This window comes from Myxine glutinosa, chromosome 5 (assembly GCF_964187855.1).
Source record: "Myxine glutinosa chromosome 5, kmMyxGlut1.1, whole genome shotgun sequence".
NCBI classification, from domain to species: Eukaryota; Metazoa; Chordata; class Myxini; order Myxiniformes; family Myxinidae; genus Myxine; species Myxine glutinosa.
The window spans coordinates 191897185-191924669 of record NC_136265.1 but is presented as its reverse complement, the minus strand read 5'-3'; the positions used below and the strand labels follow the sequence as shown (position 1 = coordinate 191924669).

Here is a 27485-nt window from a genome sequence, read left to right as displayed (position 1 = left end):
TTCCGACTTCGAGGCATGACGGCAGATGAGACGCGGTATTACCACGTCATCACCGCCCTCGGGCCCGGCACAGCTGCCCGAGTCGTGTCCGTCCTGCGGAACCCACCAGCCAACCACAGGTACGAGGTGCTCAAGCACCTCCTCATCGCCAGGTTCGGCCTCACGGAGTGCGAGCGGGCCGACCGCCTCCTGGACCTTCCCGAACTCGGCGACACACGACCATCGGTCCGGATGGATCACATGCTTTCGCTACTGGGTGACAAAGCCCCGGATTTTTTTATTCCGGGCACTCTTTCTATGCCAGCTGCCGGCACAGGTACGCCTCGCGTTGGCCGGTTCCAAAGTAAAGGAACCCTGCGCGCTGGCCGTCGAGGCCGACAAGTTTTTCGCGGCTTGCGAGACGCGGGCGAGCTTCGGTGTGGCCGTCGCGGATCTCGAGGCTGATGCGCATGCACACCTCGTGGTTCCCGAGGCTGATGCCGATGCACACCGCATGGCCGCCGCCACGCCCCGCCCACCACCACCGCGAAAACCGCAGCCTCCGCCTTCGCCGCAAACCTGGTGCCGTTTCCACGCCAGGTTTGGCCACAAGGCTAAGAATTGTTGCCCGCCGTGCTCGTTTGGCAAGTCGGGAAACTACCAAGCCGGCGCTCGGTAGCGGCCCTGAGCGTCGGCCATTCCAGCAGCCTCCTTTTTGTCACGGACACCTTGTCCGGGCGTCGCTTCCTCTGCGACACAGGCGCACAGGTGAGCGTTATCCCCGCCTCCACGTCCGACAAGTGAACCGCGGGCCGGGGCCCCGCGTTGCTTGCAGCCAACGGTACACCCATATGCACATTCGGGAAGCGCTGCCTCTCCCTGCGGTTCGGAGGGCAACGCTTTCAATGGACGTTCGTAACCGCCAGCGTGCCCATGGCATTGCTCGGTGCGGATTTCCTATGTGCAAATGGGCTGTTGGTGGATGTGAAGAACAGACGCCTCGTCCAGGCGGAAACGTTCAGCTCGCTTGCTTGCACGCTGAGCAGTTCATTGGGCAGCTCCCTGAGCGGCTCACCGAGCGGCTCGCCAAGCGGCTTGCTGAGCGGTTCGATCCCGGCGAGGTTGGTCTGTACGCTTCCGGCAGCGGACGAGTTCACCCGCCTCCTCACCAGCTTCCCGGCCCTCACGTGGCCCACCTTCTCGGCGGTGGCCGTCAAGCACGGGGTGGAACATCACATCCCCACCGTCGGGCCACCGGTCTACGCCCGGGCACGCCGCCTCGAGCCGACGAAGCTCGCGGTGGCAAAGGCGGAGTTCGCTATGCTGGAGCGGCTGGGCATCGCACGGCGCTCCAAGAGCGCTTGGGCGTCGCCACTGCACATCGTGCCGAAGCCCGGCGGGGGATGGCAGCTGTGCAGGGACTACCGCCGCCTCAACGATGCCACCACCCCCGACCGCTACCCAGTCCCTCACATTCAGGACTTTTCCGCCCGGTTGGCGAAAATGTCCTTCTTTTCTAAGGTGGACCTCATCCGCGGGTACCACCAGGTCCCCGTCAGGCCGGAGGAAATACCGAAGACGGCCATCATTACACCATTCGGCCTCTTCGAGTTTCTTCGGATGCCCTTCGGTTTGAAGAATGCGGCTCAGACGTTCCAACGATTGATGGACAGCGTTTTGCGCGATTTGGATTGCGTGTACGTCTACCTGGACGACACCCTCGTCGCAAGCGCGTCCCGCGAAGAGCACCTCCGCACGCTCTTCGAACGCCTGGGCCAGCATGGCCTGATCGTAAACCCCGCCAAGTGCCGGTTCAGCGTCGCCGAAATCGGCTTTTTGGGGCACCGCGTCACCAGGCACGGGGCCACCCCCTTGCCGGCAAAGGTGGAGGCGGTCATAGGGTTTCTGCACTTCAGTATCACAGGGGAAAATGTTGAGGGGGTGCATAAACCCTTTTTAATTCTCGCTGGGCTCGACAAGAGTTTGATGACCCATTCACAACAACAAACGTGAAATGCAAACCAATTGTCACTAAAAATGTTAATTTTTTTCAATACCGTCCGTGTGTGTTATGTTCTAATGTGAAATCATCCAAGAATGGGATAGAGCCAGAGGTTGGTCGGACGTGGATTATTGGGAGTTTTGGATTTGAGGCGGTGTATAAACACCTTTTCAATTTCGCCGGGCTGGACTACGTAGTTATATCACCCGTCCACAACAATTAACATCAAACATGTGAAATTAAAAGTGCTCGTTACTAAAAAGGTTGTGGTTTTTAGTACGTTTTATTTTGTCACGTGAATACTCTACATTCTGGCACTTCGGGGTCAGGATGCATGTGTTTTGAATGACCATGTGCTTCAGCCTTGGGGTTGAAGTGCATGTGTGTGCTAATGGGACAGTCTTGGTAGACGATGTGCCTTGGCCGTGGGGTCAAGGTGCACGTTCAGGACTGTTCAAATGTTTGATTCTTTACCTTTTTTTTATTATACAAAAGGCAGGCTGCGGTGCTGGCCTTAAAAGCATCATCCAAGAACGAGACAGAGAGAGACAGAGACAGAGACAGAGACAGAGACAGAGACAGAGACAGACAGACAGAGAGAGAGAGAGAGAGAGACTTTTTTGACTTTTGAAGTCCTTTTATTATCAAAATAATACAAAAAAAATGTATTTATATCTTTACACCAACCATAAATACATGAAAAAGCAATGAAACGAAAAGGTTACAGAAGTATCACAGCACACAATTTGCCAAAATAAACCATTAACTTTATACAACCTACAAAAATATTACCAGTTGGTTCTCACGAACCTCACACAACCCTTCATGACACCAGGTATTGGTGAATTCATCAAGATTGTTTGCATCCTTATAGAAACAAAACTCTAGTTTAAGTCTTGCTGACACGAGGGCATTGAAAAACACCATTACATTGCATTCCCCGGCAGGTTTACCGTTCAATTTCTCCCTTCTTGAGAGATATATTGCCAGCTTGGCTGTTGCGACAAGAAACCTCATTAACATATTTTCCTTGCTTGACTTGGCATTAAAGCCGAAAATAAAAGAACGCAACGAGAAAACAACCCTCATTCTGTGTGCCACAAGATTAAACCACCGAAACAAAGGAACCAATCTCACACAATTAATGGAGGCGTGGAACACGTCCTCCGTACATATGCAGAATGGGCAACATGTGGATGTAGGAGAGAAATGGTTGATTAACTTATTGGAGGGGACTATCCAGTGGATCAGTCTCCATTGGAGATCACCAGATCTTTTACTTACGAGCTTGCTATACATGGAGTTCCATACAGGTTCAGAGGGGGGTCCCACAGGCAACAGTCTCTTCCACCGGATTACTCCATTTAGCGGCGTATCCCCCAGCAGTAACTTGACACATGACTTGTATAGCTCTTTACTGCTAGTCTCTTGAAAGGGGCTTATCCCCATGCTAACCGGGGGTAAGTCTTCCAACTTGAAGTGCACCAGTAACCCAGGAAAAACCCACTCATCGTGCAATGGTTCGAGCTCGTGGGACCAGCATACTCTCAGCCGTACCCCTATTCATATCACCTCTCTCAACACTTTTGCAGTCACTCTTTTGGACCGAATTCCTGCTAGCTCGGCTACTTCTTGAGCTGATTTCCACCCGCAACCTGAAACTTGCCGGAGGTGCCATACTTTTGTGATGCCGGCAATTATCAAATGCTGGCAGAGGTCCCTACTTTTGGGTATGTTTGGGAAAAGCCGATTGCAGAACAGAGGCTCTTGTGCAAACATATGGATGTCGTAGTTGTCTTCTTGACGGCACACTGTGAGGTTCTGCCAAGCATTCAACACACTCTGATAAAAAACAGGAAGAGGAGATGTGTCAACTTGTTGAAGCAGGACCAAGAAACATTCGCGGCCATATCCCAGCCCGCCAGCTTGCCGCAAAATGTGGGTGGCCAAAACATGGTTTGGTAATTGCTCTTTCACCAAAAGTTTTTGCACAGAGCATAGCCGAAAGGCCATTATATGGCTCCTGATGTCGACCATACTCTGGCCACCCTCGGCCAATGGACGGCATACAACGTTTGGCCATAACCAGTGATGCCCTCCCCAAAAGAACTCCAACAGTTTCCTTTGCACTTCCTTCACCAAGCCTTCTGGTGGTTGCAGGCAGATGAATCTGTGCCACAAGAAGGAGGCGACGAGGTTCTTGACTACCAAAACTCGGCCCTTATACGAAAGGTGAGGCAGGGCTCTCCTCCATCTACTCAATCTCTTTTTTACACGTTCAGCAACACCTTCCCAGTTTTTCTGGCCGTACTGTGGGGATCCAAGGAACACTCCAAGATAGCGAACACCTTCATCCACCCACTTTAAACTTGCAGGAAGGTGTATTGGCGGGTCTTGCGCCATTCTAGATGCACTGTCCCTGACAGAGGGAACCCATAGCGCTTTGCTCTTTTCCCAGTTGCACTTCAACGAGGAAGCTAAACCAAACAAATGTAGGCACTTAGCTAGAGCTGCAATGTCGTTATTGTTTTTAACAATGATTGCAACATCATCAGCATACGCCGATACGACAACTGGAGGATGATCAGGAGATATACTCATTCCAGAAACGTTATTCCTTAGTAACACGAGAAGTGATTCCATTACAAGGGTGAACAGTAAGCCGGAGACAGGGCAACCTTGCCTTACCCCCCTTTGAACCTGTATGGGAGAACAAAGCTCATTGTTCACCTTAACTAAACTGAATATATTGTTGTACAATAAAGCAATATAAGTTCTGAAATTATCTCCAAATCCACAGGCTTCAAGCACATGATTCAAAAAGACATGATCGATGCTATCAAAAGCATTTTCTAAATCAAGAAAAATTATACCAAAGTCATTCTGCACACAGTTGCCATCTATGAGATCTCTAATGAAAAATATGTTATCATACATAGATCTACCTGGAATACAATAACTCTGATCAGGGTGAACCAAATCGCAAATTACCCTTTTAGCTCGATTCGCCAAAATTTTTGAAAGGATTTTATAATCAGTGCATAATAGAGAAACAGGTCTCCAATTCTTCATGTGTCGCAAATCACCAGCCTTTGGAAGAAGGGACATCACCGCTCTTCTCAAACTTAAAGGCAATTCTCCATGAGTCAGTGATGATTCAAGAACATGCATCAGTTCTGGACCTAATAGTTCCCAAAATTCCACATAAAATTCAGCCGGCAGACCATCGATTCCAGGGGCTCTTCCCGAGTCCATTCCAGCCAGGGCTTGCGTTAACTCCTCGAGCGTAATTGGCGAGTCCATATCCAGCCGCTGGGACTCAGTTAACGAGGATAGGTGAGAGGTTAAAAGCCTCATTGTTTCATCACAAACAACCTGTTTTGAAAACAGTTTGGAAAAGAAGTCTTGAACACATAACCGTCTGTCTCTGGGATTTACAACAACAGCTCCGCCAGGATTAATTACAGAAAAAATGTTCTTGGGTGCTTTACTGACAGAGTCCAGACGAAAAAAAGCTTTACTAGGGGTATCTAAAACCTTTAAGTTCTTAACCCTTAGTCTGAGCAACAACCCTGCTGCTTTCTCCTGGATTAACTCTCTCAGCTGAGTCTTCTTTTCTAGTAATAACTGGAAGTTTCTTGCATTATTATTTTTAGCAAGTTTACCTTCGAGCTGTACAATGTCAGCTTCCAAACAAGTCATTGTTATATTCTTAACATTTGTAATGTTTGCTCTAAACTGTTGACAAAACACCCGAATCTGGGCTTTCGTATTGTCCCACCAAAGATTTACTGAAGAAAAAGAGGGCTTTCTTTGGATTTGATTAGCCCAGGAAACTTGGAAGGCTTCTTTAAATAGGCCATCTTCTAGAAGACTGGTATTAAATTTCCAGTATGCACTTTTATTTATTGACTGAGGAAAAAGAAACCCCATGGTTACTAAATGATGGTCTGAGAATATTGACGGAAAATAATCCGGAGAGACTATAGCGTTTCTAAACGGTGAGTTTATATACCATCGGTCGAGTCTCGCAAAGGACACTCTTCCTCTGGTGATACGGCTCCAGGTAAACTGAGGTTCATTGGGGAAAAGTACCCTCCATACATCTAGCAAACCAACCCGAGAAAGGAAAAGGGATAAATCAATACATGATTCGGGATGAGGTTCTGCCGAGTTCCTGTCCATTACAGGTTCAAAGGTACAGTTAAAATCACCCCCGATACACACACATTGGTTTAGATCAACTGTCTGCAGGTGATTAATCACAGACGCAAAGAAAGCTTTCCGTTCTGTGCTCTCACTAGGTGCGTACACATTGAATAATGTGAAATGGAAATTATTAACCTCCAGTTCAAGAGAGCTGAATCGGCCTTTAATGATCTCCTGGAAGAGGATTGACTCAGGTACTAGCCCTGGTCGAAGTACGAAAGCAACACCTGCCGAAAGGGAAGACAGGTTGCTAAAAAAGCACTGTCCCCCAAAAACGCGACACCAATCATATTCTACGTTTTGGGTGATGTGCGTTTCCTGCAGTAAAAGTACATCGACATTTTTGCGCCGAAACAAACTTTGCACTTGAGTTTGGCGGTTTGGGTTTGCACCTCCACCGTTAATGTTCAAGGTGCCAAAGGTAATTTGCTTCATTCTTTATCAAAAGGCTTGATTGGGTGTTGCGAAATCTCAAGACCGGCTTTTGTAATAAATTTCCTGAGTCGGTGAAATTGTGACCTTGTTAGTGGAAATTCTTTGACCTTTCTTGTTATTTCCTTTGCTGATTGAATAAACTAGGACGTGCCCGTACGTACGTGCTTGCCCATACGTGCGTGCAAAAAAACATGCGTGCAAACAACAACAACAAAAAACAACTTTGAAACCACGTGGCAGTAACGACCACAGAACCCCCCCCCCCTCTATTTACATGAAATGGTTTGGTCCATTCGCAAAGCCAGTAACGACCACAGAACCCCCCCCCCCCCTCTATTTACATGAAATGGTTTGGTCCATTCGTAAAGCCAAAGCGAACGGCTTGCGAGTACGGTGACCATACCTTGGGAAGCACTTGTCCGATTAATTTCAAACCTTGAAAAGGCACATCCTCGGGTCCCCAGCAATATAACTGGCAAGTTTCAAGTATATCGGACCGGTAGTTGTCGAGAAACAGCGGTCACAGACAAACACACACACACACACACACACACACACAGACACACAGAGATTACTGGAATTATAGATAGATGAACCTAAATCAGGAAATGTATCCCTGATAACTACATTCCGCTGTCTGTAGGTTTCATTCAGAAAGGAGAGTACGAGTTGAGGAGATATCATTGGCTGACTCAACTGAGACTGAGACAACTCGGGCACCTCGTCATCCTCATCAGATTCCGACAAGTCTGACAAGGTCCCTCCAGGATCGAGGATGTCGGCCTCCGTGGTCACTATGGGAATTGTCAGTATCTCTGGGGATTCGCTGGAGAGCTCCACTGTGCAATCCACGATGCCATGGTGATATTTGTGCTCGTCAGAAGTTGAAGCCTCGGTTTCATCCTCTTGTGGAGCACAATCTACCGAATCGATGAGTGACTCAGTAACACAGTTTTGAATCTGCCTCGGTAGAGCAGCACTGTAGAGGGATGAGTCAGTCACTGTCTGCTCGTTCACAGTGACTGATGTCAATGATCGTAATGGTTCGTTCGAGGGTTTATCAACGTATTCAGCGTTGCAACTTATTTCACCCATATAGCAATTTGCGTCCACAGAGTTTGTACACAAACTTTCAGACATATTATCCTCAATTGCAGCACCCGATTCACCATCCTTTTTTTCAAACCCGATGGAAGCATGAGGAACACATTGAGGTGTGTGTTCAGCTACACTGGCCTTCTCCAATACCACCTTTTTTGGATTACTGGTAGAAAAATTATCAACCGACGCCCTTCGTTTTTTAGAACCAATAATAGGGTCCTCCTCCATTCCTTCACTACATGAGGGAATCGCAGCAAAGGTTGTGCGAGTTGGGGTCGCTTCGGTTTCTGTGACAGGAAGTGAAGTGCGATCGTTTTCTAGACTCGGGATATGCGCATCGATGCTGCTATTGTTCGTCTCACTGCAGGAGGAAACAGCAGGAACCGGTAAACTCACAGGATTAACTCCAGTCGGTTTAATAGGAACACGAGTATTATCATTTTTACAATCGGTGTATGCGTGGCCATTTCCCCCACACTTTGAACACGAAACCTTGGGACAAAAACATTTAACGTGACCAAAGGCTCCACAGTGAAAGCACGTTAGTGAGGCTGACGAGGCATACATTTGATACTCCCGGTCGTCGGATTTTACTTTAAATGAAATATTTAACCCTGTATCATCACCACGATCGGGAAGTACCATGTAAACTTGGCGACGGAAACTCATAACGTGTTTTATCCTCTCGTCTCGGCTCTTCAGAGGGATCATGGACATTCTCGACACAACTGTTCCATAACGAGAAAGGACTGACATTAGTTTGTCGTTTGATATAAAAATGGTGGTACGTTTGATACAACGATTTTCATCGCTGGAGTATCCATGGGGGACGCTAACATAAAAACACCACCTTCTGTGGTTAAACCTGCACTCACGACGTCGTGAACAAAGTTTTCTTCGGACAGGAAAATAACAACTTTTTGATTCATTCGTGAGGCAGCTCGGACATGCTCGCACCCGATTATTTTCCCCACTGCGAGTACCACATCCTCAGTGAGGACTCCTGGTGGAACACACACAAATGCATGCTTCCTCGTTAGGCTATCGAACGCCTCTAACCGAGAGCGTGCATTCGCCATACCAGCGAATTTAACACTCCCCACTTGTCCGAACCGGACAAGAAGGTATCAAACCTAAATAATCGAACTAAAGTAAGTAATAAACGTGCATTATAAGCACAAAAATGGCTTACAAAACGCCGTCAAAGCCAGTAGGCCGCACCCAAAATGGGCCCGCTCTCAATCCTCTCTCTCTCGAAGACAAAGGTGTAGAACGGATGAAAACAAAATGCCAAAGTACACAGGATGGGAAGGAGAGGGAGGGGGGGGGGGGCAGGGGAGGAGGAAAACTCACAAAGAACTCACTACAACACAGAGCAGTTGCTCACAGCCGCCATGATGCCACGCCCACCACAAACGGCCGAGAGAGAGAGAGAGAGAGAGACAGAGAGAGAGAGAGAGAGAGAGAGAGAGAGAGAGAGAGAGAGAGAGAGAGAGAGAGAGAGAGAGAGAGAGAGAGAGAAAGAGAGAAAGAGAAAGAAAGAGACAGAAAGACGGAGGGAGGGAGGTCGGATGGGGAAAGGAATCTCAGACTTATAGTAACGGAGGGACTTATAAAATTGGCTAAAACATGAACAATGAAGGAAAAAGGGAGAATCCATAAATGGATATAAACTTGTCAAGGTCCATACGGTGAGTGATGTATCGTCCAAACTCCGGAAAAAGTATGTAAACGATTTGTTCACAAAAACCGACTCGGTATTTATTATATGGTGCACTGTAACAGATGTTATTTTCACTAACTTTGGGGAGGGATTGGGTGTTATTTGGGCCCATCCAACTTATCATATTAATTATTACAAACTTCATTTAACTTGTGACATCAAAGCAAACCATAACACACTGTTTTTGACTCCTTTTGGGAAACCTTTGGTATTATTTTGGACTCAATGAAATGAAAAAGCAAATTAAAAAAGTGATAATCAAAAAGGTTTAGAATTTTTTAAAATCCAAAATGAGTGTTTGTTGATAAAGCCACAACATGTAATCAATGAGAAAACACTTTCGCTGCTTGTTGTACAACTTGTGTTCGTTTATCAAACACTTTACTGGGAAGAGACTGGAGCTGGTTGCTGAACAGATGCAGTTCCTTGAGTTGTGTTAGTTTATCAAACACTCCACTGGGAAGAGACTGGAGCTGGTTGCTGAACAGATGCAGTTCCTTGAGTTGTGTTAGTTTATCAAACACTCCACTGGGAAGAGACTGGAGCTGGTTGCTGTACAGATACAGTTCCTGGAGTTGGGTTACACCAACTTGAAATACCAACTTCTTTCCTGGAAGTCCTTGCAGTGTCCTTGTGTTTTATACTTCTCCCCCCCCCCCCCCCCACCCCCTTCCCATGCCTCCTCCCCCCAAGCCCTCTCCCTCCCACACATCTCCCGATGTCCCTGCTCTCAAATGTTGTGTTTGTGTGCTTCCCCTTCTCTCCCCATCTTGTCGACCGCTCCCCTTATTATATGTTTTGTGTGTCTGTTTGATTTTTTTGTGTGATAAATCTTAGCTCTTTCACGAGCCTCGATCCTGTATACCAAAAAAAAAGAAGACATTTGTATGTTTTTTCCACCAGAATAAAGAGAAATGAATTCCATAACAATAGGTTCAAACTGAAGGGGAAGGAGGCATCAGGATGAGAATCTACATCAATGAAGATCTTACTTACATGAGATGTGCTGTCTTGAGGGCAGCTAAGAAAGCCCCCTCACTGAAAGGGGTCAGTGCTAGGGGGTAGCAAAGAACACCCCTTAAAGAAAGGGGTCAGCACCAGTGGGGCAGCTAAGAACGCCCCTTAGTGAAAGGGGTCAGCACCAGTGGGGCAGCAAAGAACGCCCCTTAGTGAAAGGGGTCAGCACCAGTGGGGCAGCTAAGAACACCCCTTAGTGAAAGGGGTCAGCACCAGTGGGGCAGCAAAGAACGCCACTTAGTGAAAGGGGTCAGCACCAGTGGGGCAGCTAAGAACGCCCCTTAGTGAAAGGGGTCAGCACCAGTGGGGCAGCAAAGAACGCCCCTTAGTGAAAGTGGTCAGCACCAGTGGGGCAGCAAAGAACGCCACTTAGTGAAAGGGGTCAGCACCAGTGGGGCAGCTAAGAACGCCCCTTAGTGAAAGGGGTCAGCACCAGTGGGGCAGCAAAGAACGCCCCTTAGTGAAAGGGGTCAGCACCAGTGGGGCAGCAAAGAACGCCCCTTCGTGAAAGGGGTCAGCACCAGTGGGGCAGTGAAGAACGCCCCTTAGTGAAAGGGGTCAGCACCAGTGGGGCAGCAAAGAACGCCCCTTAGTGAAAGGGGTCAGCACCAGTGGGGCAGCAAAGAACGCCCCTTAGTGAAAGGGGTCAGCACCAGTGGGGCAGCAAAGAACGCCCCTAAGTGAAAGGGGTCAGCACCAGTGGGGCAGCAAAGAATGCCCCTTAGTGAAAGGGGTCAGCACAAGTGGGGCAGCAAATAACGCCACTTAGCGAAAGGGGTCAGTACCAGTGGAGCAGAAAAGAACGCCCCTTAGTGAAAGGGGTCAGCACCAGTGGGGCAGCAAAGAACACCCCTTAGTGAAAGGGGTCAGCACCAGTGGGGCAGCAAAGAACGCCCCTCAGTGAAAGCGGTCAGTACCAGTGGGGCAGCAAAGAACGCCCCTTAGTGAAAGGGGTCAGCACCAGTGGGGCAGCAAAGAACGCCCCTCAGTGAAAGGGGTCAGTACCAGTGGGGCAGCAAAGAACGCCCCTTAGTGAAAGGGGTCAGCACCAGTGGGGCAGCAAAGAACGCCCCTTAGTGAAAGGGGTCAGCACTAGTGGGGCAGCAAAGAACGCCCCTTAGTGAAAGGGGTCAGCACCAGTGGGGCAGCAAAGAACGCCCCTTAGTGAAAGGGGTCAGCACCAGTGGGGCAGCAAAGAACGCCCCTTAGTGAAAGGGGTCAGCACCAGTGGGGCAGCTAAGAACGCCCCTCAGTGAAAGGGGTCAGCACCAGTGGGGCAGCAAAGAACGCCCCTTCGTGAAAGGGGTCAGCACCAGTGGGGCAGCTAAGAACGCCCCTTCGTGAAAGGGGTCAGCACCAGTGGGGCAGCAAAGAACGCCCCTTAGTGAAAGGCGTCAGCACCAGTGGGGCAGCTAAGAACGCCCCTTAGTGAAAGGGGTCAGCACCAGTAGGGCAGCAAAGAACGCCCCTTAGTGAAAGGGGTCAGCACCAGTGGGGCAGCTAAGAACGCCCCTTAGTGAAAGGGGTCAGCACCAGTGGGGCAGCAACGAACGCCCCTTAGTGTAAGGGGTCAGTACCAAGAATTGAAACATAATTAGCAAAATGATGACTCCGATAAAACGGTGCTGATGATAATAATCGTTGGAATGTCAAGTTTTTCCAATTATCTCCGAATCGTTTTGTTTCAGTCTTAAATGAAGTATGTAAGAATGCATTGAATGTTTCCCACCTTAATATAAGATCATTAAATATAATATTGAGGGTCTCAGATTATTACATGAACATTGTATAGAAACAAACTTACACATAATTGGTTTATGAGAAGTATGACAAGTTTAGTCACCAAATATATTAGGTCTAAAGTGTTACTCATTGGAATGAAATTGCCGTGTTGCTGCAAGTTGAGGAGGAGGTGTCGAAGCTTATATTCATTCATCAATTAAAAAGAAGGTTTTAAAAGGTGATGTTATGCACGCAGAATCGATTTGGCTTCAGACAGAAATTGAACGAGAACAATGTGACTCTGTCTCCAACATGCCCCCGCATAGTCCCACAACGGGTAGATGCCATCATTCACTGTCCTAAAAATAAACAAGTTTGATTAAAATCCCTTCAGCTGTTCTCAAGGATCACATTTTCACCTGGCATGACAGGTTTCACATTGATCGGTGAAGCGGTTTCAGAGAATGGATTTTTTTTTTTTATCGGTATTCCAGCTAATATGGCTGCCATACCACATGACATATGACCTTACAAATGTACACTCTGCATATGTTTGTGTCGGGGATCACGTTTGTGAAGTTTCGTGTTGATCGGTTAAGGTTCGTTTTTCTATCCAAGATGGCTGCGAAACCGCGTGACCTATGACATCATCATTTTCAAACGATATGCAACAGTGTTGTAGGATGATATTTGTAAAATTTCGCATCGATAGGGTGGGTCGTTTCAAATATAATTATTTAATATTTTCCTTCAATCCAAAATGTATTGTATATTGTTGTGGATATGAGAATGGTTGTTTTTTTTGTTGTTGTAGTGTAAATTGTTGTAAAGATCACCCTTTGTAAATGTCATGACCCTTGTAAATACCTCCGTAGTGTAAAGGTCAAAGGGCCTCTCGGTAGTTATTCCATGAAACACCACATTGCAGGACCCGATAATACTTCTGTTCAGTAGTTTATTTCCTTATTATGTGTCTTAGGGTAAGGCTGTGTCTCCCATTAATTTAAATACTCCATTGCACCAAGTGAAATAAGAGTAGATCCCCTTTCATTTCATTTCAATGGCCAACTGCATTTTGGGCGGTTTTCTTCAACCACCATTGGCCACGAGGCAGGGTTGGGGAAGAAAGGCGGGTCCTCACCTCGTCAGAGAGGGGAGGAGTGAGCCAGCCCCACTCGACCAACCATGAACAAGGGGTTTGGCTTGAGAGGGCGGAGAGAGAACGTTTGGGGGAGGTTCGAAAAGGTTGAGGGGAGGGGGCTATATAACCCGCGGCGGGACGCCCCCACAGGAGACAAGAGCTGGGTCGTCAGCAGATGAGCTTTTACGAGATGAGCTTTTATGAAAAGGAGACAAGAGCTGGGTCATCAGCAGATGAGCTTTTACGAGATGAGCTTTTATGAAAAGGAGACAAGAGCTGGGTCGTCAGCAGATGAGCTTTTACGAGATGAGCTTTTATGAAAAGGAGACAAGAGATGAGTCCAAGAGATGAGCTAAAAGGCTGAGCTGAGCGCGTAGAGAGGTCCATGACAAGAGCTGAGTTGTGTGGTTTTGGTCAGAGCTGAGTTGGTCGTCAGGGGTGGTCAGTGGTTGCGTTGAGTGGTTGCATTGAGTTGTCGGTGGAGAAAGAGTGGTTGGACCAAGAAAGAGAGAGGAGAGAACCCGTCACGCCAGACCCCCCACCAGCACGTCGGCTCCACCAAGCAGCTCCGACCCGTGATCCCGCGCACACGACAGGCTCGGTGGCATCAGCGGCCGTCGAGGTCCAGCCCGACGTCCCGTGCGGGATCAAGCTCCAGCCAGCTCCATGCCGTCCTCCCCCTCCAGCCACCCACCTCCTTCCAGCCAATCCACTCTGCAATTCCCCGCGTGAGTCTGTGTCTTCGTTTGTTCTGTCCTGGGTAGTAAGTAAGCCTGTTAGATAAGCTAGTATTTTCCCTGTGTCTCTAAAAGCTTCTGTATATTATTTTATTATCTTTCTTTCTCCTTGGTTACTTTGAGCCTGTAAATAGTAATAAATAGTAATCGTATTTCAAACCTTTCTTTGCCTTCGTCTTCCTTTTCTTCACATCCGTGTCGTCTTAGTCTTTTCCCGATTGAATAGCGGTGGCGCGATACGGCCAACGTTTGGGTAAATCGGGTTTAGTCAGGGAACAACTGTTCGGCCGCGGTTATACCTCCGCTTGGTAAAAATAACATCCTAATCCGCGGACCGTAACAAATTGGTGTCTGGGAGTGAGATACGAGGCCCGAACCAAATTTTTAAAACATCTATAAAAAATTTGATCAAAATTTGGAACCACCGAAATTTGTGTTGTTTTAAAGCAAAACCCGAATTTTGAAATCGCGCCATGGCTGGTCAAGGCGATCGGATGCCGGTGGGAAAGATAGACGGGGTAGAATCGACCCAGGACCTCGGGGAAATGTATATGGAGGAGGTGGTTGAGGGGGTATCAGGCGCACAAAATGGCGCTCTCGCGCACGAGGTTACGGGAGCGCAAAATGGCGCCTCGCACATGGCCACGGCGACCGCGCCCGCGACCGTAGCAGCGCCGCTGGTGGATTCGAACCTTTTTTTCTGCAAATGGGGGCCTTTATGGACAAAATGAGGGACGAAGCAAGGGCTAATAAGGAAAAAATGGAAAACAGAATGATGGAGGCCCTTATGGGACAAATGGGGAACCGGATGGATGCTCAGAGTGAGCAATTGGGGGTAATGAGGGATGAAGCGAGGGGTACCGGGGAGGGGTTAGACAATAATTTTAAGGGATTAGACAAGAAATTTGGGAAGTTAGACGACAAATTTAAGGGGTTAGACAACGGGATAAAAGAGGTGAAACATGGGTTAATGGGAGTGGAAAATAGAATGGCTGCCCAGGAGAATCAGATAGAGGGGGTGAAAAATGGATTAGAGGGGCTAGAAAATAGAATGGAAAACAAATTGCGGGAAATAGGGGAGCAATCCGCCCGGGAAATCAAACAGATGGGGAACCAGATAGAGGAGGTGAAAATCGGGTTAGAAAGTAAATTGGATGTTCAGAGGGATGAATTGGGACAGATGAGGGTGGCATCTACAAAAGAGAGGGAGGAGATGAAAGAGGAGATACGACGAGGTGTAAGTGAGGAGGTCTCGGGGGTATGCGAGGAGGTAAAGCGAGGTGAAAAGCGTATGGAGAAAGAGGTGAGGAATAATACGGCTAGGTTACAGGGGGGCATAGAGGGTCTGACGAAGGGAGTAGAACAGCTGACGGAGGGACAAAAAGAACTAACGGAGCAGGTTCAAAGGAACACTGCGGTACTAGGAGGGTTAAAAGCGACACAAAACGACATTAAAAATGACTTAATAGCGACACAGAGGCAATGTCAGATGGTACGTGAGTGACTGACAACGAGGTTGGAAGAGGTGACAGAAGTAATGGAGACGAAGGACCGAGAGGTGAGGACGCACATAGAAACGGTCAAGGTAGCCTTAGAGGACGAACTTGAGGAGACGCACCGGGAAATAAAAGAGGTGAAGCAAAAATTAGAGGAAGTGGACGAAGAGGTGAGTGAAATTAAGAAGAGACTGACAGAAACTAAAAAGGAGATAAAGGAGGAAGTGATGGAATATGTACAAGGTCGGTGCTCGAATCGTGATGTTGTGCTCGCTAACCAAATAAAGAGTTTGCAGGTGGCGAAGGAGGTGCGGAGACGAGGTGCCAAGGTGAGTGGCGATATACGAGGAAATGTACATGATGTGAGGGGAGCTTCAGTCGGCTTGGGAGTTGATTTGGATCCGGGTGTTCGTGAGAGGCCGTTGGTGAAGTGTGCGACAGGTCTGGTGTGCGAAAGAGGAGGTGTGCGAGAATGTCCGACTCTGGGGTGTGTGAGGAAAAAGTACGCGCCGAGGAGCGAGTGTGCTGTCGAGAGTGAGTCGGTCGTAGCACGTGTGCGAGGGAGCACATGGAAGCGCGTAGTGAGGAGTGTTACAGAGGATGTAACGAGAGAATGCACGCCTGTGGTGAGTGTTACAGAGGGTGTAACGGGAGAGTGTGCGCGAGAAAGGTGTGTAACGGACAGGTGCATGGGGAAAGAGTGCGCTGTCAAGAGTGAGGGAGAATGCACGCCTGTGGTGAGTGTTACAGAGGGTGTAACGGGAGAGTGTGCGCAACAGGGGTGCGCGAGAAAGGTGTGTAACGGACAGGTGCATGGGGAAAGAGTGCGCTGTCAAGAGTGAGGGAGAATGCACGCCTGTGGTGAGTGTTACAGAGGGTGTAACGGGAGAGTGTGCGCAAGAGTGTGCGCGAGAAAGGTGTGTAACAGACGGGTGCATGAGGAAAGAGTGCGCTGGCGAGAGTAAGGGTGAGTGCGCGACCAAGAGTGGAGGTGAGAGTAGTAAGAGTGACACGGAGCGTGAGTTGGTTGTGCCAGGTGAGAGAGGATGTACACCTGGAATGGAAGGAAGCACACCTGGAATGGTAGAGCGTGTGTGGGAATGCACGCTGGAATTGGTAGTGAGACACGTGGTTGGGTGTGCGAGTGAGAGCACACCTGTGATTGTCACAGAGGAGGTGACCGAGGAGGGGGCGCGAAGAGGTGTGTTGGTGAGGTGTGCGAACGACGAATGTGTGCCAAGGTGTTCGGTGGTCAGGTGTGTGACCAAGTCTATGAGCGGAATGCGTGTACCTGGGTGTGTAAGAGAAGGTGCAATGACGAGGAGCATGGGAACAGCTGGATGTATGAGCAAGGAATGGGCTGCTGGGTGTCAGCATGCAGGTGAGGCATCGACGGTAACCGGGTTAGAGGTTAGAGTGACTTATAGCTGAATCGGGCCCTCGGGGCGTGCCGGGTTTCGCGTGCCGCGAGGACCAGCGGGGATCCGAACCACGGCGAGTTCGAAAGGACTGCCGTACGGGATCCACGCGGGGCCACGCTTGGGACGGCCCCGTCCTTGCTCCGCTAGGCAAAACGGGCAGCCCGATAGGAAGGGTCGTCATGGCGACCCCTTTTTGTTGAAGCGTTCCGGCAGGTCGAGATCGGGACATTGGATGGCTCCGTGCCGAGGTGATGCGTGGGATCTCGGCCCGGGTAAGCCCCCGTCCCTGCACCGAATGCGGGACGTATCCAGCCACTGGCACAAAACAACCCGCATTCATTGCTCGGCTTTACGAAGCCGAGCTCTGGAAGTGAATTGGCACACCGAGAGGCACTAGTAAGTAGACTGTGATGATGAGGATAGTGTTTTGGCCCCGAAATTAGAAAAACAAAATTTGATGATTGGCAAAGGATTGGCAGAGTGATGATTGGTAATCGTACAGTGATTGGCAGATGATTGGCAAATTTTTGATTGGTTGGAATTTGGACGAGCAAAATTTATAGTGAGAGATGCCCCATGTGATGGGATGGCCAATCCACCATCCCTCACAGCGGGGGGCAAAGGAGCACTAGGTTTATGGGGTTGATGGCAGTGAAAACTAGCCCGGGAGGGTTAGGATATATCGTGTGTAGGGCCCTAGAGATTGACATTAGGTAACGTTAAGGTTAGGTAGTGACAAATACAGGTAGCTGGGGACGTAGGTAGTTTAGTGTGGATGATAATGACGTGGGAGCGCAATAGTTTAAGGGGGCGACTGGGAAGCGCAAGTTTCAGAGGGGAGTAGTTTGATGAGATGATGCCGTGTGAGTGTTGGAGGTGTATAGAAGTGTATTGTGAAAAGTGTGTAAGAAACAGGTGTGATTGCACAGGTGTGCAACTGGACAGGTGTGTGGAGCAGTGTATGAGTAAGAGTGATAGTGATGTGTATTGTGTTGACCAAATGGTCCAGGGAGAAGGAGGGTGCAGGTGGCACCAGGTGTGAGTGCACAGGTATGCACCAACAGGTGTGTGGAATACATGGAGTGCGGAAGTATATGGAGTATTGGAATGGATGGTCGTGGAGTGAGTATGGTGGAAATTGTGGAGTGGAGTAGATGGTGCGAAGGTGTGAATGGGGGAAGAGTGGACACCCATCACGAATACCCGGGGCGGGTAGTGTAAGCGTTAGGTAGAGGGTACAGGTATATTGTGGTTGGATATTGGCATCTGTGGTGCGGGTGGAAGAATGGTGATTGGATGGGTGCATTAGTGTTGTGGAAATGGCTGGGCGTGTAGCCTGTTAGTGTGTGTAGTTGGTTTGGGCACTCCACCACTGTGAGGATGTCGGCCAGGTGAGGCCGCAGGTGGGCTCTGGGAGCCGGTAGAGTTGTTGTGGATGGGGCCCGAGGATCCGGAGGACGGACCCGGGTAGCCCAGTGCCAGAGGGCACCAAGGGGTGACAGAGCCAGGAGGGGCCTTCCCCAATTAGATAGGTTAGGGTGAGGAGCTAGGTAAGCTCGGGTGGCAACTACAGTGGTGGAGGTGTGCAGGTGGGTAGACCTGCTGGGAGAGCTACACGTCACAGCCCAGAAATTGTGCAAGGGCACCGGGAGATGAATCGGGGGAGTGAGACCCCAAATTGAGCAGCACCACAGTTTGGTCAATGGGAATTGGTTTTTAGAACCCATAGTGTAAGTGGCCAATGGATTGGCAGGGAAAGACCCCGGGTAGTGCAACGCATGTTAATGTCATTTAGAGGATAGTTAGGATTGAAGTCTCCTCGCACCATCTACATCCACTCACCTGAGGTGACAGGTACTCCACACCATGCCATGTTTAATTATTTTTGATGCAAATGTTTGGATGGTGAGACGCATATATGACGTGGGTGTGACATTGTGCTTGATGTTCCATCTCTTCCTCCTTATGAGGATTGATGATGAATTGGGTGATGGCAAATTTTGGATAGAGGGATTGTGGAGACGAATTTGGTATGGGAAATATGGGGAAGACGTGACAGTAGCGACGGATTGGTAAATGTGTAGATTTTTGTAAATATGGGGTAAGGGCAAGGGTAGTGTAGGTGACAGGGGGGGTGACGTACGGTAGGGACGAGCTTTCCTTCGCCCTCCGTACGCATTTCACCTTGCATTGCCTTATTGATGTGTACCCTTGTGACCTTACCCCTCGCTCATTTGTCTTCCCCCTTTTGTCTCCCACATGACCTGTGCGCCATTGGGCACCGAGGGGAGCGTGCGGAGTCGGCCATTGTGCGCCCAAAATTCCCAGAACCAGCTGTCTGCATCGATGCACCACATTATGGACCACATGCCTGTGGCCGAGCACCACGTATGGACCCCATGGGTTGGGGCATGGCCCCTTTGCTGGAACCGGCCATGAAGGCCCGAAATCTTGCTGGCGGACCTTGGCCACAGGGCACCGATGCCCCACAGGTGAACCACACTAGTCGGCCCTGTGGGCCATAAATAAAGAAAATAAAACTGACACGTTAGGTGCATTTTATTGCAAATAGGCCGCCAGCAAAAGAAAAAGACAACAACTGGAAGAAATAATAATAGCCAGCAGAGGGAGCCGAAGAGCAAGAGATCACCTGCAGGGTTAGGGGTTGTTGGTTTATTTTGATTATTCATGAACACTGATGAACAATGATGACTGTGCACCGATTGGTGCCTGAGGGTGTATTGGTGCGTTTTTGGGTGCTTTCATGGTGCGTCGATGCAGAGCAGACTGTCTCCCCCCCCCCCCCCCCCCCAGAAAGAACAATTACAGGTCCTGGGTTAGTCTTGTAAATAAAAGTAGCGTCAATTGTAAATAATGCTCCCTACCGTCAGTGTGTAGTTTGAAGACCAATCCGCAATTCGGTTAACTGTGGGCGTAAGTCTGTTGGCAGGGTGCAATGGAGCAGCGGGACACATTTATTTATGTTTTAAAACTGTTGCACTCAGGGTCAGGTTAAAAGTAGAGGGAACTACACCTACGTGTCACACTAAATTTAAGTTGTAGGCCCGGGACGTGCCTAAGAGGAGGAGGGTGCAGTGTTGTGGATATGAGAATGGTTTGTTTTTTTTGTTGTTGTAGTGTAAATTGTTGTAAAGATCACCCTTTGTAAATGTCATGACCCTTGTAAATACCTCCGTAGTGTAAAGGTCAAAGGGCGTCTCGGTAGTTATTCCATGAAACACCACATTGCAGGACCCGATAATACCTCTGTTCAGTAGTTTATTTCCTTATTATGTGTCTTAGGGTAAGGCTGTGTCTCCCATTAATTTAAATACTCCATTGCACCAAGTGAAATAAGAGTAGATCCCCTTTCATTTCATTTCAATGGCCAACTGCATTTTGGGCGGTTTTCTTCAACCACCATTGGCCACGAGGCAGGGTTGGGGAAGAAAGGCGGGTCCCCACCTCGTCAGAGAGGGGAGGAGTGAGCCAGCCCCACTCGACCAACCATGAACAAGGGGTTTGGCTTGAGAGGGCGGAGAGAGAACGTTTGGGGGAGGTTCGAAAAGGTTGAGGGGAGGGGCCTATATAACCCGCGGCGGGACGCCCCCACAGGAGACAAGAGCTGGGTCGTCAGCAGATGAGCTTTTACGAGATGAGCTTTTATGAAAAGGAGACAAGAGCTGGGTCGTCAGCAGATGAGCTTTTACGAGATGAGCTTTTATGAAAAGGAGACAAGAGCTGGGTCGTCAGCAGATGAGCTTTTACGAGATGAGCTTTTATGAAAAGGAGACAAGAGATGAGTCCAAGAGATGAGCTAAAAGGCTGAGCTGAGCGCGTAGAGAGGTCCATGACAAGAGCTGAGTTGTGTGGTTTTGGTCAGAGCTGAGTTGGTCGTCAGGGGTGGTCAGTGGTTGCGTTGAGTGGTTGTGTTGAGTTGTCGGTGGAGAAAGAGTGGTTGGACCAAGAAAGAGAGAGGAGAGAACCCGTCACGCCAGACCCCCCACCAGCGCGTCGGCTCCACCAAGCAGCTCCGACCCGTGATCCCGCGCACACGACAGGCTCGGTGGCATCAGCGGCCGTCGAGGTCCAGCCCGACGTCCCGTGCGGGATCAAGCTCCAGCCAGCTCCGTGCCGTCCTCCCCCTCCAGCCACACACCTCCTTCCAGCCAATCCACTCTGCAATTCCCCGTGTGAGTCTGTGTCTTCGTTTGTTCTGTCCTGGGTAGTAAGTAAGCCTGTTAGATAAGCTAGTATTTTCCCTGTGTCTCTAAAAGCTTCTGTATATTATTTTATTATCTTTCCTTCTCCTTGGTTACTTTGAGCCTGTAAATAGTAATAAATAGTAATCGTATTTCAAACCTTTCTTTGCCTTCGTCTTCCTTTATTTCACATCCGTGTCGTCTTAGTCTTTTCCCGATTGAATAGCGGTGGCGCGATACGGCCAACGTTTGGGTAAATCGGGTTTAGTCAGGGAACAACTGTTCGGCCGCGGTTATACCTCCGCTCAGTAAAAATAACATCCTAATCCGCGGACCGTAACAATATATATATTGTATATATATAAAATTGTATATTCAAAATAAATTATATATATGTCTTCAATCCAAAATGGCTGCCAAACCATGTGACCTATGATGTCATAAATGTAATATTTCAATACAAATGGGTCATAGATCATGTGCATAAAATTTCAGATTTTTCGGACAAGGAATTCGATTAAAACATTTTTGGCTGGTATATCACATCACCTATGATGTCATTATCATGCTTTTGTTCCCCATTGGGAGTGCTTGACAATGTGCGAAGTTTCAAATTTTTCTGTTCAGCGGTTTCCGAGAAGTAATTTTTTTATCATTTGCGTTTCATACAAGATGGCTGACATGCCACGTGACCTATGACGTCACAATCTCATAAAAACATTCTGCATGGGTGTCATTCCTATCCTGAAAGTTCTCAATCGGACAAATGGTTGCTGAGAAAAACGAGGTTTAGCCCGTACGGACGGACGGACAGAAAACTCGAAAAGTCGCCGGAGGCATAAAAAACAAAGTTTGTAAAAAGGAAACAAACAAACAAATTATCGGACTTGTATATAGGAAACCAAATACAGATCAAGTTGAGTTTTAAAATAGTTTGCGTTGTACACGAGAGAATGTGAAAGTAGAAAAACACCTGTATTTTGATGGGTGATTTCAACATTAATATTCATAATCTAGAAAATTGTGCAGAATTATTTCTTACATCACGACAATGTGTCGGGATGCAACAGGTAATGCAGACATGCACTGGAGTCACTGACTAAACAGGTAAGATAGACATGCACGAGAGTCACTGACTAAACAGGTAAGATAGACATGCACGAGAGTCACTGACTAAACAGGTGAGATAGACATGCACGAGAGTCACTGACTAAATAGGTAATGCAGACATGCACTGGAGTCATTGACTAAACAGGTAAAATAGACATGCACTAGAGTCACTGACTAAACAGGTAAGATAGACATGCACTGGAGTCACTGACTAAACAGGTAAAATAGACATGCACTCGAGTCACTGACTAAACAGGTGAGATAGACATGCACGAGAGTCACTGACTAAAGAGGTGAGATAGACATGCACGAGAGTCACTGACTAAATAGGTAATGCAGACATGCACTGGAGTCATTGACTAAACAGGTAAGATAGACACGCACTAGAGTCACTGACTAAACAGGTAAGATGGACATGCACTAAAGTGCACCTTGCACATAATGTGCATAAACCTTTGGAAATAATGGGATTCCCTGATAATTTGGAGGAGCTGTTTGGTAATAAGTTACCTCTTGATCAGAGCAATGGAGCTCGTCCAGTTTTTGAAAAGAGAAGGGACAAGAACAGACTTCACCTGGTTGATGCAAAGAATCAGGTGTGTACATGGAACTGAATAAACCATTTTGAATTTAATATCGTTGAAAATAAGGAAATTGCAGTTCCTTGAGTTGTGTTAGTTTATCAAACACTCCACTGGGTAAAGACTGGAGCTTGTTGCTGTACAGACGCAGTTCCTTGAGTTGTGTTAGTTTATCAAACACTCCACTGGGTAAAGACTGGAGCTTGTTGCTCCTTAAATTCAGATATGTGAGTTGTGTTAGTTTATCAAATACTCCACCAGGAAGAGACTGGAGCTGGTTGCTGTACAGATACAATTTATTGAGTTGTGTTAGTTTATCAAACGCTCCACTGGGTAAAGACTGAAGCTGGTTGCTCCTTAAATTCAGATATGTGAGTTGTGTTAGTTTATCAAATACTCCACTAGGAAGAGACTGGAGCTGGTTGCTGTACAGACGCAGTTCCTTGAGTTGTGTTAGTTTATCAAACACTCCACTGGGTAAAGACTGGAGCTTGTTGCTCCTCAGATTCAGATATGTTAATTTTGTTAGTTTATCAAATACTCCACCAGGCAGAGACTGGAGCTGGTTTCACCAAGAAGAATCATTGTGCTGATCAAATTGATTTATATAAAAACGACATAAATGTTACCTGTAAAGTTATAAATACTGTCCTAAATAAGAATGTGAAGAAAAACGAAATAACTCTTATTAGGATGGGTGCGTCTTTAATTGATGATAAAAATGTCATCGCAGAAATCTTTGATGACAATTTTCTAGCCATAGATCGTGATCTAGTCGGAAATATTCCCACAGGAAACGAAAGTTTTCATAACTCCATGAATGGTCAAAATCATAACTCCATATTTATATATCCCATCCATCGACAGGAAAATTTTAACATTGTAAAATATTTCTTAAATCATAAAAGTGCAGATTATGATGGCAAAGACTATTTTCTTGTTAAAAATCTTTTCCCTGACATTTCTGTCCCATGAACACACATCCTCAATTTATCACTTTCTTCTGGAATCATCCCAGATAACATGAAAATTGCTGAAGTCATCCCCATTTTAGAAAAGGGCGACCCCTGTGAGCTCTGCAATTATCGTTCGATATCCCTTCGGACTACATTTTCTAAGATACATGAAGATATTATGAACACAAGAATTAGATTCCTAAATGAATCTGATATTTTATGTAAAATGCGATTCGGTTTCCGGGAGAAACGTAACCCAACACATGCTTTGCTGACATTTATTGAAAAGGACTTTTCCAAGGCTTTTGACACAATAGATCATGAAATTATTTTGCATGAATTATTATATTGTGGAATTTGGGGAAAAGCCTTGGAATGGTTCAGAAATTACTTAACAAACATGAAACAATTTGTTGCTGAGAAGTTCTCACCTATTAACCCCACCAACTAACATGAGGTATTAATGCCCACAAATAAAGGTCTAACCCATCTATGAATTACATACACTGCCTCCTCAGCATCACATGTAACAAACGACTGAACCTTCAAATAAAGTCCCTGTTACATGGCAATCTTACCGCTACTCAAAACACACAGTTCATACGACACTTACGAAAGTCTAGCTATGGATCTGCCATGTAGCAACATATATATATACTCGAGACAGCCGTGGAAAAATCCACGTTTAAAAAAAAATTGATTGGAAAAAGTGAGTTTACAAAACATACAAACTGTAAAAAAAAAAACACTCGCTCACAATTATGCAAGGTAATACCGTGGTAAAAGAGGGAATGAGGTATCACGGGGTAAAATGTTGAGGGGGTGCATAAACCCTTTTTAATTCTCGCTGGGCTCGACAAGAATTTGAAGACCCATTCACAACAACAAACGTGAAATGAAAACCAATCGTCACTAAAAATGTTAATTTTTTTCAACACTGTCCGTGTGTGTTATGTTCTAATGTGAAATCATCCAAGAATGGGATAGAGGTTGGTCGGACGTGGATTATTGGGAGTTTTGGATTTGAGGAGGTGTATAAACACCTTTTCATTTTCGCCGGGCTGGACGACGTAGTTATATCACCCGCCCACAACAATTAACATGTGAAATTAAAAGTGCTTGTTACTAAAAAGGTTGTGGTTTTTCGTACGTTTTATTTCGTCACGTGAATACTCTGCATTCTGGCCCTTCCGGGTCAGGATGCATGTGTTTTGAATGACCATGTGCTTCAGCCTTGGGGTTGAAGTCACAGAACTCAAATAGACCTAGAAGAACTATGCCCGTTCACGACACACACACAGCGGTGGCCCCGCTCGCGCGCTCACGCCGCCATTTTAGTTAGCGCAAGAACTGAATAGGCGAACGTGTGCGCTAGCTAGGCCTAGTGGAAGTGGATGAGTGGACGTGAATTTTTATATTGGACGGTGTTGTGTTGCTTTTAAACACTATTTTATGAATTCTATTCATAAGTTAAATCTCTGTCGAAGCATTTTCCTGGCATCTTGACATAGTTTATCCGAATTCCCCGGCAGTTTTCCATTTCAGCTCTAGCTGCTAATCTCTCACTCCTTACTATTTGCTGGTTCTTGTACCCCCTCTCCCTCTCTTTCTCTTTCTGCCTATTGCTCCTTTCTCATGTACTTTTTACCACTCTCTCCCTCCTTCTCTTTCCTGCTCCTCTCTTCTTCTATTATTTTCCAGTTCTCAACTGAGGTAAATCGCGTTGATGAGCGGGAAAACACCATAACTGATTGTGTTTAATTTAAAAGTTAACACATTGACGGACTCGAGTCGAACATGAAAGAACTGGAGATTATTGAGATTGCAGTAATTATAGGTGATGATACTGCGGTAATAATTAATAAATTCGATCGATACTCTCGTCATCTGAGGTAATAATGGATGATTATGCTGAGATAATAATTAATAAACTCGATCGATACTGTCGTCATCTGAGGTAATAATGGATGATTATGCTGAGATAATAATTAATAAACTCGATCGATACTCTCGTCATCTGAGGTAATAATGGATGATTATGCTGAGATAATAATTAATAAACTCGATCGATACTGTCGTCATCTGAGATAACAATGGATGATTATGCTGAGATATTATAATTAATAAACTCGATCGATACTCTCGTCATCTGAGGTAATAATGGATGATTATGCTGAGATAATAATTAATGAACTCGATCGATACTCTCGTCATCTGAGGTAATAATGGATGATTATGCTGAGATAATAATTAATAAACTCGATCGCGACTCTCGGAAGATCAGGAAGACAAGAACGACACCCAGTAGAGAGCATACCTCGCCAGGTGAGCAGTTTTTGTTTTGTATCCCAGAGTAGACCAGAAAAGCACAACACAAATCACATTTAATCAAAATTATCCGTACACAACTTTTTGAGATATCCTGCTTTGTGTCGTTGGTAAATAACGTACTGGTAAATCATTTATTTGTGACGATGCTTTACGGCTCAGGTGAGTGTGTGTGTCTCTTAGGTAAACTGTTAGTGTAAATGTGGTGATCAAGGTTGGACACGTTTCCCGTTTATCTGAACAAGTGATCAAATTGGAGAAGATAATAACTCACAAAACGTTCCAAAGTGAGTAAAGTAAATTTACTCGATTTACCTCAACGCGATTTGCCAATTGTGTGTGGCTCAATAAAATTGGGAGAGAAGAGATTAAGAGCTAGAGTCCTTAAGTTCAAGCAAAGGCACGGCCTTTGGTTCAAGTCAAAATGCACTGACAAATCCGCAAACACACACACACACACACAAACACACACAAACTAACAGATGGGACTACATAAACGAAAAACTACATCTGTGCATAACGTGAAAGTTTAACTAGAGTTTGGCGAGTAAACTCTTCATAATTAAGAAAAATAAATTACTTACCTGTGGAATGTTTTCCCAGAACCTTTCACAAGTCGATTTGTACAGTTTATTGCAGCACAAGAAGGCATATTGCTGATATTTGTTGAACATTCACACTGCTCATGTTAACAATAGGCCTATCTGTACGCAGAAAGCGGAGGTGTCTTGCGCTAACTAAAATGGCTGCCGCGTTGCGGCGGAGGGGCCACACAGCGGCCTGCATAGTTCTTCTAGGTCTATTTGAGTTCTGTGGGTTGAAGTGCATGTGTGTGCTAATGGGACAGTCTTGGTAGACGGTGTGCCTTGGCCGTGGGGTCAAGGTGCACGTCCAGGACTGTTCAAATGTATTATTGAGGTCAACATAGGCCGAATTTCTAAAATCCTCAATTTTCATCCAATTGACTTGAAATTTGAAGAGGACTTGCATGTCTGGTCATTGAATTCAACCACAAATTATATTTTAGGTGAACATAGGCCAAAAGGTCAACATAGGCCAAAAGGTCAACATAGGCCAAATTTCTAAAATCCTCAATTTTCATCCAATTGACTTGAAATTTGAAGAGGACTTGCATATCCGGTCACTGAATTCAACCACCAAGTATTCTTGAGGTCAACGTAGGCCAAAAGGTCAACATAGGCCAAAATGTCAACATAGGCCAAATTTCTAAAATCCTCAATTTTCATCCGATTGACTTGAAAATTGAACAGCATTTGCATATCTGCTCACTGAATTCACCCACCAAGTATTTTTGTGGTCAACAT

At 46.7% G+C, this 27485-nt stretch overlaps 1 protein-coding gene across 1 annotated transcript in view; it reads right to left on the bottom strand.

The window, feature by feature from the left end:
- The window catches only part of LOC137428299 (uncharacterized), a 71333-nt gene extending 44499 nt beyond the window's left edge, over positions 1-26834 (bottom strand). The window contains exons 1-3 of the mRNA XM_078777447.1: positions 26745-26834; positions 22954-23438; positions 9858-10001 (exon numbers count right to left, since the gene is read on the bottom strand). Coding sequence (XP_078633573.1) covers positions 9858-10001; positions 22954-23438; positions 26745-26834 — 719 coding nt within the window. The remainder of the gene's footprint in view (positions 1-9857; positions 10002-22953; positions 23439-26744) is intronic.
- Positions 26835-27485: the final 651 nt, after the last annotated feature.